We start from the raw sequence: 13,392 nt of genomic DNA on the forward strand, positions 1-13,392 counted from the left end.
AATAAGGTTATACACATACCAATCAGACACTGACTAGAGTTTGGACAAATACTATTCTCATCTGAAATGAGGACTGAAGACTAAACCACTTGCCTTATTGATCCCAGAGCCACAACCAAATATAAAAATCTTAACCCCCATGTTAACTGTTTTTTTCTACAAGCCCATGGTTCCTAAGTCATATTTAAATTTCCATTTAAAAATTTTCAAATTTACATCACAATTCTTACTTGCTTCACTTTTTAATGAAATTCCAATTATTTCAAAGATAATAAATGCTTGCTAACCTAATAAACACAAAATGTATTTCTTCATATGAATAAATATTTTATTTAAAAGTGAGTCCAAAATAACAGTCCACTATTTAGGTGGTATAAATAAAAATGGTAGATCCCTTCCTCTCTCCTCTCTTCCAACAATTCTAAGGAAAATAATATCAAGCCAAGTGGCAATTAAGTTCAAACTAGAAATGCATTTCATTAAGCTGTGTATTTATTAGAAATAAATTACATTAGGCTATTTATACAAAGTAGTTTATGACTGGCTATGCACATTTCAGAAATAACTCTAAGAAGGCAAAGAATAGTCCAGACAGCTAAAATAATGTATCTTGCCAAAATGAGATGCTATGTTTAAACTGAGAGATACTATCTTTCCAAATCATTTAAATATAGTCAGACGCAGTTCAAAAGATTTCTGACTATCCATTAATGGAAAACATAAACGTAACAAAATTCACAGCATACCTGAAATCTTACTAATTTACCTAAAGATAACATATCTCTAGAATTTCACAGAAGATAGAATCAGTTCAAAATGATGTATTACTGAACCTATAACGATTTATGGACTAGATCTTTTTATGACACTTTTCAAAATAGACATACTCACAGACTTTAGTAACGGTAACTGTAGGGCTCCATATGCCCTCAAGCAGGGCAACATTTTTTTCATAATCACCTTATTTTAATCAATTCAGCTAAGTCTAATGTTTAAAAATTCATGAAAAAAATCCACTCAATAACTCTTAAAAACACAAATATAACTAAGAATATTTCTAAAAGCAAGGATCTAAACACCTAAGAATGGTCTTCTCAGTTGTTTCAAGTGAATGACTTTGAGTTTGGTATCATTTCTTGAACAACTAAAGGCAAAAGGATCTGTTGTGCCAAGTTCTTACATAATCATTTTATCTGTTACCTATTTTGGAAAATTCACCAGCAAATGGCCATCTTTGAACTGCCTAGAAAATTTAACCAAGACATTTATCTTAAATTCAAAAGTATTGATAAGCATTCCTGTTTTAAAATAATAAACAGTTGAAAATAGCACCTTTTAATACATGGCATTCTTTTCTTAAAATGCCAAGTACTATATTTTATGTATTTTTTTAAAAATGTGGAAGATTAATCTGTTTCTCTCTGAATGTAGATTTTCACCAAAACATCTCTTAAAACAGCAGGGACTCAACACTTAAAAATGAACTAGAACAGCTGGGCACAGTGGCTCACGCCTGTAATCCCAGCACTTTGGGAGGCCGAGACGGGTGTACTACCTGAGGTCAGGAGTTCGAGACCAGCCTGGCCAACATGGTGAAACCCCGTCTCTACTAAAAATAGGAAAAATTAGCCGGGCGTGGTGGCAGGTGCCTATAATCCCAGCTACTCGGGAGGCTGAGGCAGGAGAATTGCTTGAACCCGGGAGGTGGAGGTTTCAGTGAGCCGAGATCAAGCCATTGCACTCCAGCCTGGGGGACAAGAGCGAGACTTCTCCTCAAAAAAAAAAAAAAAAAAAAAAAAATCTAGAACAGTGATCCCTCCAAAGAGCAGTTTTCTTTAATTACAGGGTAGAATATTTTCCTCAATTTTGCCAGACTAGATCAGAGTGGAAGCTTCTCCTCTCAGAAGTATTCCTAAATACAAAATCCTTGTGTTAATATTATCAGACAAAAAGTTATTTTCCCTAAATTATACATTCTTTTTTCAATTTTGACTTCTCGGATTTAGTTCTCCATTATAGTAAATTAATGACAAAAGTATAATTTCTCTGAGTGTCCTCTCTCATCTAATTTTTAAAAAGTCTGGGTAAAACACGTTTTTCTACAATCACTGTTATAACTAATGCAACTCTATTTTCTGAGTACTAGAGTACAACCAAAAAATGGTCTGTATTTATCATTCAAATTATACTTGTGATTTTCACCTACACACAATTTTATATTTGTAAATGTAGAATCATTACTTAAAACTCAGAGAAACAAAATTTGACATTGAGGGGAAAGTAATTTGTTCACTTATAGCTACTTTTAAAGTTTGGAAACATAAAATTATGTTAAAAGAAGTGTTCTATTCATAATTCTAAGTTTACATGTCAAATTTAACATGCCCAAATAATACTTTCCTATAATGGAATGACAACCCAAAAAATACACTCAAAATAATAAACACAAAATTCAAAAAGTAACACAAAATAATCCTACCCCAGCAGTTGTTCCCTAATCTACAAAATAAGGTCAGACCAAATGATTTCTTAACTTTCAATTCTGACATTTTTTTAAATAGATAATGGAATCAAACACTAGTCACCTTTAGCTTTATATTACCTCAGAAGTCACTTATTTTTTAACCTCTCAGTAAAGATACTGAGAGTTATTTAAAAGGTATCGGCTAAGATATTATCTCCTGATCCAACAATCCCACTTCTGGGCATTTATCCAGAAGACTTGAAATCCGTATGTCAAAGAGAAGTCTGCACTCCACGTTCACTGCAGACAAGTCACAATTACCAAGTTATTCAATCAACCTAAATGTCCATCAATGGATGAATGGATAAAGAAAATGTGGCATATATACACAATAAAATACTATTTGGCCTTTAAAAAGGTAGAAATTGTGTCATTTGCAACAATATGGATGAACCTGGAGGACACTATGGTAAGTGAAATAAGCCAAGCACAGAAAGACAAATACCACATGATCTCACTTATTTGTGTAATCTAAAACAATTAAACTCACAGAAGTAGAGAAAGAATGATGGTTGCTAGAGGCCGGGGATGTGGGAATGGGGAGATGATAATCAAAAGATACAAAGCCTCAATTAGATAGAAGGAGCATGTTTGACTTTTTTTAGATCTATTACACAACATGGTGAATACAGCTAATAATTAAGCACTGTACATTTCAATACTGTTGAGAGTAAATTTCAAATGTTTTCATCACAAAATATGTCAAATATTTGAGGTGATGGATAGATTAGCTTTATTTAATCCCACATTATATTCAAAAATCATAATGCCACTTTGTATCTCATAAGTATATACAACTATAATTTGATATATAATAAAAAAAATCTAAAAAGGTAGTCTCCTAACAATCATATGAAGACTATCCTAAAATGTCCTTTAGTAACTGTCATGGACTGCAAAGTATCCCACGAAGAGACAATGTCTACTCAGAACATGTGAATACAAACTTACTTGGAACATGGGTCTTTGTAAACATAATTAAGGGTCTCCAGACACAATCACCCTAGATCAGGGTGGGCCCTACATTCAAAGACACTGTCCTTAAAAGGTAATGAAGAGAAGACAGAGGGAAAGGCCGTGTGAACACAGAGGCAGAGACTGGAGTGAAGACTGCTGTCTGCAAAACTTGGACAAGATTTGTCCAGAAGCCAAAGAACTCCAAGAATTGCAGACAGCCACAAGATATTAGGAAACAGACATAGAATGTCTGTTTATGGATTCTTCCTTAGAGCCTCCAGAAGGAACCAACTCTGCTGACACTTTGATTTTAGACTTCTGGCCTCCAGACTGTGAGGAAAATTGTTGTAAGCACCCAAGTTTGTGGTCATTTGTTATGGAAGCCCTGGGAAGCTAATACAATATGTATTTCAGAAAGGAAATCCCCCTTTTAAAGGATTATAATCAACACAATTTGTCTTTGGCCATCACACATTTCATATTAGGAATTAGTGAAAGAGCTTCATCATTTCTAGATTGTAAACAATAACCAACAATTTGATGCCTAGACAGGCACATATGAGTCTCTACTTTATCATTTACTATCTATGCATTTGTATTTTGACTTAGAATTAAAATTATATTTACTGAAATGTTAAGCAACTTTTCAATCAAGAATATCACCTGACCATTTGTAAATATTTGCTAATACATTGTTATTAGGTTGGTAAAAAAGTAATTGTGGTTTTGCCATTACTTTCAATGGCAAAAACCACAATTACTTTTGCACTAACCTAATATTTCTCTCTGAAGAGAATAAATTCATTCCAGTAATACGAAGCATACCCAGTTTTAATAAACTTGTACATACAAAACATTCCCAAGCTTTTTAAGGGGCCAACATTATGAGAGTGATATGAGATATCTGAAAACAATTTTATTTTTCCATTTTTCAGGCTTTTGAAGCACGTCTTAAGCTTTCTCAGTTCTTTGCCACTTAATTTCTTACATATGTTTAAAATATATATTTAAAAAACTAATGTAATTTGAGGACCACCACTGCACCTAAAAGAAATTCCATGTTTTCCACCTATTCAGTTGTTCTTTGTAGAAATGGTCTAATTATTAAGTCCATTTTCACAATTCAAAATATCACTGATATTACCACATAAACCTTTGAATGTCCTGACTATTTGGCCACTGAAAAGTCTTGTTCAGAAAGATGAAAAAAGTTATGAAATTAACAACTGCATAGCAGCTCAGTTCACAAATGAGTCTGGATGTGGGAGGCAGAGGTATGTTAAGCCTATAAATGACATAAGGTAAAATGAAGTAACGAAATTCCAGCAGTTTCTGAGGAACTATAACAATGAACGAGCATATGAAAAACATTAAATTCCAGAAAATTGACTTTGATTTCAGTGAGTCAGCTATACTCCAACCAGCAAATATATAGGCTGGAACTAACAAATATTTCACAGTTTCATATCTTTGAAAAACTCTTTTCCATACATAGAAAGTATAATGTCTATTGTCTGCTAGCAAGTATTTATGAGCATAAGTGAATTTCCAAACTAAAAACACAGAGACTAAGGTAACCACAAAAAACAGAATTCTACGTTTCCAAACTAAGGAAAGAAAAGTCTTAATTTTGCTAGGAGACAGGAGATGAGGAAAGGAAAAAAAGAGAGTAAATGAAAAAAAGTAGAATAGTTGAGGAAAATGAAGACAGGCTTCATGACTACTCCGATCGCCAATAACAATTCCACCATTAACTACTACAAAAGCACAAAACAGAAATCCCAGAAGGATGTAGGGCCAAGTCAGAAGCAAAAGCATACTCAAGTTTTTAAAGGACATGGAATAAGCCAAAAGAAACTGAAGAATTTTTCTGAATTCTGCAAATGGTCCTTTAATAGGTGGAAGTCTGTCTTCCTTCTTTTGTAGCTCAGTTTTCCAAGCCTCCGTTAACTTTTGTGCAATGACATTTCCTGCACAGAAGACAGCCCAGATGATATTTGTTTGCCGAAACATGAAGCCACAAAATCCAAGGAAGGCTGAAGTTTTATGATTTCCATAAAGACACATCAAATACGCAAAAAGAGTAAAAAACATAGATCCTGCTTCTGTATAATAAAGGAAGTTAAAAAAATAAAGTGTTGGAAATACTGCTAGTGTTAATGTTGACAAGACTCTCTGGATACTTGAGGCAGCCTTGGAGGAAGAAAAAACACAGATAAAATTATTTTCATGACAAAAAATGCTATTTCTGCTTACCTAATGAAGAAATTTATTTAAAAACTACTCAACTACTCAAACCTTCTTTAAATAAAATTAATCAATATTAATCTTATCTCTGGCTTTGCAAAAAACACAATATACATTTATAAGAACACTTCCTGGTACTTTTTATGTATACCTATCAGTTTGGAGACCATGTGTATGCCAAATCTTCTATAGCTTAACACAACTGGAATCAGGCAATGATTAGTTAAGGAGTTATTGAGTGCAAGATACCAACTAAGTTCTATGTGGACTATGGAGATAAATAGGACACGGTGCTGGCTCCATTTCCCTGAGCTTATGTTTTAGTGCCTTCAGTAAGTATTCACTTAGCCATAATGAACCACTTTCCTTTAAGGAAATCCTTCATAACTCTACACAAGGGAGAATATAAACATGCATATGGTATACTACCATACCCAGACTTACTTTTTCAAGATGAAATTTTCATGATGAAATAACAGGTATTTTTCTGAAAAGTGAGCCAGTCTAAAGTTATATATCTTCTTTTGGCCTTTCTGACATGCTGTTTCAGAATTTGAAAGTGTTCTTATGTTCTTGAATTGTATACTCCACTTAATCTAAATCACCAAATCAGACCATGCCATTTCCTTGATTAAAATTAAGTTCTTTACATTACATGCTAAAGTTCAAAGTCCTCTCTGTGACATATAAGGGCATTCATGACCTACTTCTCTAGCCTTACATCCCTCTACTTTTTAATCCTGTAATTCCAAGACCAATTCCCTGCAACTCGTTGTTCAATGCCTTTCTTCCTTTTCTTATGTTGTTTGTCTCCCCAGGATTAATTCCCCACCCTACACAGCCCTATCCGTTCATCAAGACTCAGCTCTGGTACCATCTTCTCTGTGAGGACTTACCGAATGCCACATACTCCCCTCCCTCCGAGAAAAGCAGTAAGTGTTCCCCTGCTCCTTCTCTGTATCCTCATAGCATCTTATGTTTACCACTCTATCATAACTGACACTACTGAAATCATCTCTTAAGGTTAAAAATAATTATTAGAGTTAATATTTACTAAGCCCTTACTATATCTCTGGCACTATTCGAAGCATCTTCCATTTATTAAGTTTCTTTGTTCCTTTATAACAGTTCTATAAGGCAGATTCTATTGTTATTCTTATTTAATGGATGAAGACATGGAGCCACTAAGGGTTAACCTGTCTATGGTAACAAAACTGGTTAAGTGGCAGGGAGAGAATTCTAACCCAGGCAATCTACCTCCAGGGCCTGCACTGTTATCACATCAAAAGTCCTCAGGTAAAGTCTGTTTTCCCTAATGAATATATACGTTTTACAAGAAAAAGACTGCCTCATTTATCTCTGTAGTCCCAGTCCCTAGCACATGGAATAAGTTCAGTAAGTATTTATTGAACTGGTTTGACTCACTTAACAAATATTTACTTCAGATTTTACAAATAAGTTATTCAAGTATTTAAATACGAATTTATTCTAAAATGGAGATGGAGGATTTAAGTTTACCTTTACATAATATACAAAAATACAAAGTTACAAAGTGTTAAAGACATTTTTCACCAAATCTCATAAAACTAATTCATTGTAATTGTGGACCTGACTACACATAAACTTGTAATTAAGTATTTTGAAACATACCTTGTTTCTGGGTTGTACCTTGCGGAAAAGCAAATATAGTAAATAGAAGTTGCCAACACTGAAGAGAAGATTAACAAATCTGAGCATCCCAATGGAGCAGACAACATGTTCAGACCATCCAAAGATCCAAATGGCAGGTTTGACCACTCCAACTGACACCAGGTACAAGCCAGGTAATGTAGTAATCATGGGATCCCACTTTAAAATGAAAGAAAATGAAGTAAAAGCAAGAGGTAATAGGAACAAGACAGGCACAAATATGTCAAGTCCAAGTCTCATCTCCAGCAACAATCAGAAATTTTGAGAAGTTAGTCTATGACAAGATTAAGTAAGTCCTTGGCAGAACAGGATTCGTTTTTCTTATTTTTTGCCCCCGGACCAGCTTAGTGATGGTTCAGGTAGCAGCAACCAATAAACAACAACAACTTAAAATCTATTTCTATTTTCCAAGAAATGTTCTTTAAAGGCCTTTATTTTGATAAATAAACTGCAAATGTTCCAGTTTTTAAAAGCATGGAAACATTGTTTGGGACTCTAAGTTTAGGAAAACATTTGGACCACAGGCTCCATGATGACAGCTAACATAAACTGAGACAGAAATTGTGCCAAACCCTCTGTATTAACGTTACAGTATGCCCTATAGTAAAGATTATTGTCATTTTGCAGATGAATAACCTGAATTTCTGAAACTCAGAACATCTCCAAGATCACAAAACTAGTAAATCACAGCACCAAGATTTAAGATCAGATCTTTCTCTAAAACAGACTTTATATTTCTAGCCAGTACCCTATATTGTGTCACCAGAGAAGCAGGGGATGCTTATTTTGATATTTATATGTACCTACTTGCACAGTCAAATATATACTCAAAAATGATGTGACTTGACTGGTTGCCAGTTTATCCAGTTAACAGTTCACTAAAAATATCCAGGGAAGGAATTTGTGATTATAAATTGTCACTTTTTGGTAGCTGAAGATCCCTCCAGTCCACCCTATCCCACCCCTAAAATGCACAGTGAGGTGCTTGACAGGTGAGCTAAAGGAAAGTTTTCTGGTATTTCCAAGGAGCACCCGAATGCCTTTAATCCTAAGACAAGGAAAGACAAAGTGGGATCGATATCGTCAGCTGCCAAGAGGAGCGCTCAGTTCCCCACTGAGTATTCTCCCAGATCACTCCTTCCTGGAGGACAGATCTGCTGTTTATTCATTCATTTAATAAATATTTCACAGATCTCAGAGACAGGAACAAAAGACTATACCCAGTTTCTTTCATGTTCTGAGGCTTGAGGGGGTGGAACGGGACGAGTTAAGTCTAAGGATGGGAGGAGCTGGGGACGCTGGGACCTCTCAGGCCTCTCCTGGGGTGGGGACAGGTTGGGGACCCCACCTGGGAAAGGGAGAAATGGCCCTCACAGTAGCGCTGCGCCTGAGGCAGGTGGAAGATCTCGTCCATGTAGGGCTCTCGCAGCGCCCGGCTGAAGGCGGAGAAGAGCAGGCAGGATACTAAAAAGGTACAGCTCAAGGCGGCCGAGAAATAGTAACCCTCTAGCTGCGCCATTCCAGCTCCCACAGCCACTGCCCAAGAACCCACTCCTGGAAAATTCTGAGCCTGGAAACCCGAGCTGGAAACTTGGGCTCGAAATGGGCGCGCTAGGCAGGACTAGCCAGACGGGGCCACATACCGGAAGGCAAAGGATGCTGGGAGAGCGCGGATCCGGAAAGATCGGGTCGCTGTTTCCCGGAGTGACGGGTTTAGATAACGGACCGGATGATTACCCTCTCAATCGCATTGCCCGGGGCGCACAAAGTGTCAAAACTTCCGGAAAGGGCGGGTCTCGGATTTCGCCAGCGCGGGAGGTGCGTGGCTTGCTGCTTAGGAAAAAAAAAAAAAAAAAAAAAAAAAAAAAAACGCTTCTTAGCTTGGATCTTTTTTCCTGCTCATTTCCATCACTTACCAGAAGGTGGCGACGTTTCCCCACGTTTCCAATTCCAAGCCCTAAAATTTACACATTTTTTCCCCCGTTATTTCTGTTATTTCTCTCCAGTGATCCGAATTAATTAAACCCTCAATTCCAAGACATTTCATTCCCTCAACTTTGGAGTGTAGGAAGGGTGCGTTGGTTGTGATAGCAAAGACTGAGACTTTCAGATGAAAACTTGAAGAACCAGAGACCCGTCAATGCCGAATGAACTTCAGTGAGAGGAGTGTTTGTTCGTTTGTTTGTTTAGGTTAAAAGAGAAGTCTTTCAAAATGTGGATGCTCTCAGAGGATTTAGCTAAATTGACAGTCCTAGTGCACTTTCATAGTCATATTACCCTGTAGGATTTGGAAAAATATATATATTTTAGAATTTGGGATGTTTTAGGTGTGCCTGTAAATTTGGTTGTTAATATCTGTAAGGCAGCCTTCTGTTTTTCCTACTAAATCATAAGCGTGAACATCTTAGTGGGTGGCATTATACATCCTTTATGTTTGTAGTCCCCCAAATGGCTTTCACACAGTAGGCACTTAAATTTGTGGACTTTTATAGGCTGTGTAGACATCATCAAATTCCTGTATTCTGGGATTAGGTGCTGGGGGCAGGAGATGAGGTAAATAATTTGAAGAATGCCGAAGATAAATTATGTGTTGTAATTTTGTCTTGAGCATGGTTGGCCATGTTTTGTAGAAAAACTATTTCTCAGGTAACCTCAATCAGTTTTGCCTTTGGCAGGAATATATCAGAATTTAGTCGGGATTTAAGGTTGCAAACCTCAGAGTTCTCAATTGAGCTCTTTTTCTGGGTTAAAACTAATTCAGTATTTCTAAACTTAAGAAAGTTTCTTAAATTAAGCTGACTGCCTTTCCATTCTGTCTCTGCCTGTTTCCTCAATGGTAAGAGGAAGTAGTGGTGAATGAGGGCTGGGATGGGAACATTTACATTACTGGAATAAAGTCATGTGAGGATCCTACTCTGATGTGATGCTTAGCTTTGTTTTAACCATTATCTCCCATTTTATTATTGAGTCCATGCTGTACTTATCTGTTTAAGTCACTTGTAACACATCTCCAGATGATTCAGTCTTCAAGAGGTTGATGTGATCTACAAGTAATTAACTCCTGACCTGTTGACCTGCTAAATCGTGTTATATATACTCTGCAGCTTACTGACCCACCCTAGAAATAGTGGGTCGTTTTTAAAGGGAGTAGAACAAGACTAGACATTTATGCGCTCCATTTTTCTTCATAACAATTGCCACCAATAGTTTATGTTAAACATTTGACTCCTATACATGCTGCACACATCCCTTTACATAAAATGGAAAGTTTCAAGGAAATATGGGGTTCTAGAATGGCTAGGGATCTTTATTAATAATCTACTTGACTTCATTTTATAAAAGAAGTTGGTTTAAAAAAATGAATGATTTACCTAAAATTACATCAAAAATTAGTGTCAGAACCAAGTGTAGGAATTAGAACATCAGACCAAGAGTAATAAAATAACTTCACAGCTTTATAGGTTAAAATAATCTACAATGTATACTGAACTGAATGTTTCACTACTCCCAATAACTTTACATTTACATTCCACTCTCCTCTGTTTCCATACACCAAGGTGAAATACAAGTTTCATCTTTTAAAAAAATGTTCATGTTACAGACTAATTACATCAAAATCTGCTGGGGGATCATTGTGAAAAACTAGATTCTAGAGAGCCATCTCAAATCACTGAATACTAATCTTCATATTTGGAAACGATTGATGTAAAACATATTACCTAAGAATGCTAAGAAGCTCCATGGGCCCAGTAGAGTTCTTTGTAGAGTACTTCACTCGTTTGTTAGTGAGTTATTTTTACTATCTGCAAATCAGTGAAGCTGTTGTCACTTTTCTACTCTTAGATTACAGCATCTTTGATAATCTTGAAATGCTTTCCAAAGCTCTGCTCCTAAATCAAGACCTATTAAAATAGCTACCTCTGGGGTTTTAATGAAATAGATTACATATTATTAGACCTATCATTTAAAACTAGATCAGCATTAATTTCAACTTACATTTTCCATTCAGAATTCCAACTGCCATTTTCCATAGATGTTTATGAAAAAGAGTCATTAGGATGAGCAATCCCATTGTCATTGCATATCAACTATTTATTTGTGCTACTTGAATTATCATAAGTAAGTTATGGCAGAAAAATGGGCAATTTCTGTTGGGGTTCTAAGGATAGGTTGTTTCAGCAAGAAATAAATCCTTTTTGTTTATAAGCTATTAAGATTTTGACTTTATTTCTCCTGTATAACCTAGCTTACTTTGATCAATTAAGACATTCCTAATTTGATGAACTCACAAAACATTGCATATACTTAACTGTTTGAAACAGCCATAACTGAACAGCGAATTTCCCCAAAGGTTGTAACTGTAATAACTTTGAAGTATTAGTCCAAGAAACACCCTGCCTCTTATTGCACCCCTTTTCACTCGTTGCTGAATGAAAACATTGGCCACTTGCTAATCATAGTGATGTTTTACTCCTTTCTAGGTGACAATTCGTTCTAGCTACAGCAGAGTACTGCACCCTGGGCCAAAAATCACAGATGATAACCTCTAAAATGCAACTCTACCCTTGAGGTCAATCTTAACATATCAATTTAAAATCTATATTTTAAAATTAATGAATCAATTTAAAAAACACACACATTTTAGTAGAAAAGCATTAGCAAGTATTTTAGCTCTACTGAAAATGTCTTGAAGACGTTGTATGGGGGACTGGTTAAACCTAAGTAACACACACACGGAGAGATTCTTCTAAAAAACAATAATATTTATTTGGGTTTGAGCGTTACAGTTAGAATACAATGAACATAGGGAGGTAAAAGAAGACAAGGGATTTTAAAAGAAAAATGAAGAGGGTTACATAAATTGCTTTGAGACAATTATCCTTGGCTATAAGGACTGGTAGAAAGGGTGGCACCAGTTTGAGGTTGGACAGGCAGTTGCTGGGGAAATGTCCTCACAGAAGTAATTTTTTGTGAGATTGTGGTGGCCTTTGTGCAAAGTTGTGGTTTGTGCAGTCTTTTGTCGTAGTTCCTGTTGTCAGGCATACATGCATATAAACCCTCCCTTTCTGGTCTTCCTTAGCTCCATTTTTCAGGGTTTTTATGCAAGTGGCCCCATTTTGATTCTGATAACTTTCATAGAACAAGTCTTTCTGGTTTGTGGCAGACTTTCCAGTTTTACCCTTGAAAGTCTCAGGCCAGGTAAATTCTGTAGTCTCAGATAAAGAGAAACGGTTGGTGATATGGTTTGGCTATGTCCCCACCCAAAATCTCACCTTGAATTATAATCCCCATAATCTCCATGATCCCCACGTGTCAACGGAGAGACCAGATGGAGGTAATTGAATCCTTGGGGCAGTTTCTCCCGTGCTGTTGTCATGATACTGAGTGCGTTCTCATCTGATGGTATTGTAAGTGTTTGATAGTTCCTCCTGCATTCATTCTCCTTCCTCCCATCTTGTAAAGAAGGTGCCTTGCTTCCCCTTCGCCTTCCGCCATGATTGTAAGTTTCCTAGGCCTCCCCAGCCATGCTGAACTGTGAGTCAGTTAAACCTCTTTCCTTTATAAATTACCCAGTCTTCAGCAGTTCTTTATAGCAGTGTGAAAAAGGACTAATACACTTGGTCATTTAGAAAGATATACCATACAACCCAAAGCAAAACTTCCTAAATTTTTTTTTATAACAGTGGTTCCTAATGTACCACAGCATTAGTATCACCTGGAAACCTGTTAGAAGTGCAAATAATTAAATCTTGCCTTAGACCTACCAGAAAACAAATCTGATAGCAGAGGGAGCCAAGTAATACGTGTTTTAACATTCATTTTGTAATCAATTATGATTCCCTTAGATTACCAGGTGGACCTGATGGACATGAAAGTTTGAGAATACTGCTGTCCTCTACATTTCCCTTGCTTTTCTGATCACTCATGCTGCTTTGTCCCCTGGCTTCTCTGATTCTTCATCTCCAGGCTTCACC

The 13,392-nt window shown here is 36.3% G+C and overlaps 1 protein-coding gene across 3 annotated transcripts; it reads right to left on the reverse strand.

The window, feature by feature from the left end:
* Positions 1–474: 474 nt before the first annotated feature.
* ALG10 (ALG10 alpha-1,2-glucosyltransferase) lies at positions 475–9,133 on the reverse strand. 3 transcript variants are annotated; one of them, XM_063785777.1, is made up of 4 exons: positions 8,766–9,086; positions 7,379–7,576; positions 6,173–6,324; positions 475–5,674 (listed from the first exon to the last, which is right to left on the reverse strand). In XM_063785777.1, exons 1-4 carry the CDS (start codon positions 8,934–8,936, stop codon positions 5,638–5,640), a joined length of 558 nt encoding a protein of 185 aa, XP_063641847.1. In that variant the 5' UTR covers positions 8,937–9,086; the 3' UTR covers positions 475–5,637. The 3 variants fall into 3 exon arrangements, with proteins under 3 accessions (XP_063641847.1, XP_009423890.2, XP_003313875.2); XM_009425615.5 differs by lacking the exon at positions 6,173–6,324 and having other exon boundaries at positions 9,061–9,133; XM_003313827.5 differs by lacking the exon at positions 6,173–6,324 and having other exon boundaries at positions 8,766–9,108.
* Between the last annotated feature and the right edge of the window lie 4,259 nt (positions 9,134–13,392).

This window comes from Pan troglodytes, chromosome 10 (genome assembly GCF_028858775.2).
Source record: "Pan troglodytes isolate AG18354 chromosome 10, NHGRI_mPanTro3-v2.0_pri, whole genome shotgun sequence".
NCBI lineage: Eukaryota > Metazoa > Chordata > Mammalia > Primates > Hominidae > Pan > Pan troglodytes.

Excerpts from the sequence above, each read along its gene's own strand:
- ALG10 (XM_003313827.5), bottom strand. The coding sequence starts at position 8,936 with ATGGCGCAGCTAGAGGGTTACTATTTCTCGGCCGCCTTGAGCTGTACC. Across the intron at positions 7,577-8,765 it reads GCCATTTCTCCCTTTCCCAG|TGGGATCCCATGATTACTAC; the intron begins GTGGGGTCCCCA and ends TTCATTTTAAAG. Across the intron at positions 5,675-7,378 it reads AGGTACAACCCAGAAACAAG|GCTGCCTCAAGTATCCAGAG; the intron begins GTATGTTTCAAA and ends TCTTCCTCCAAG.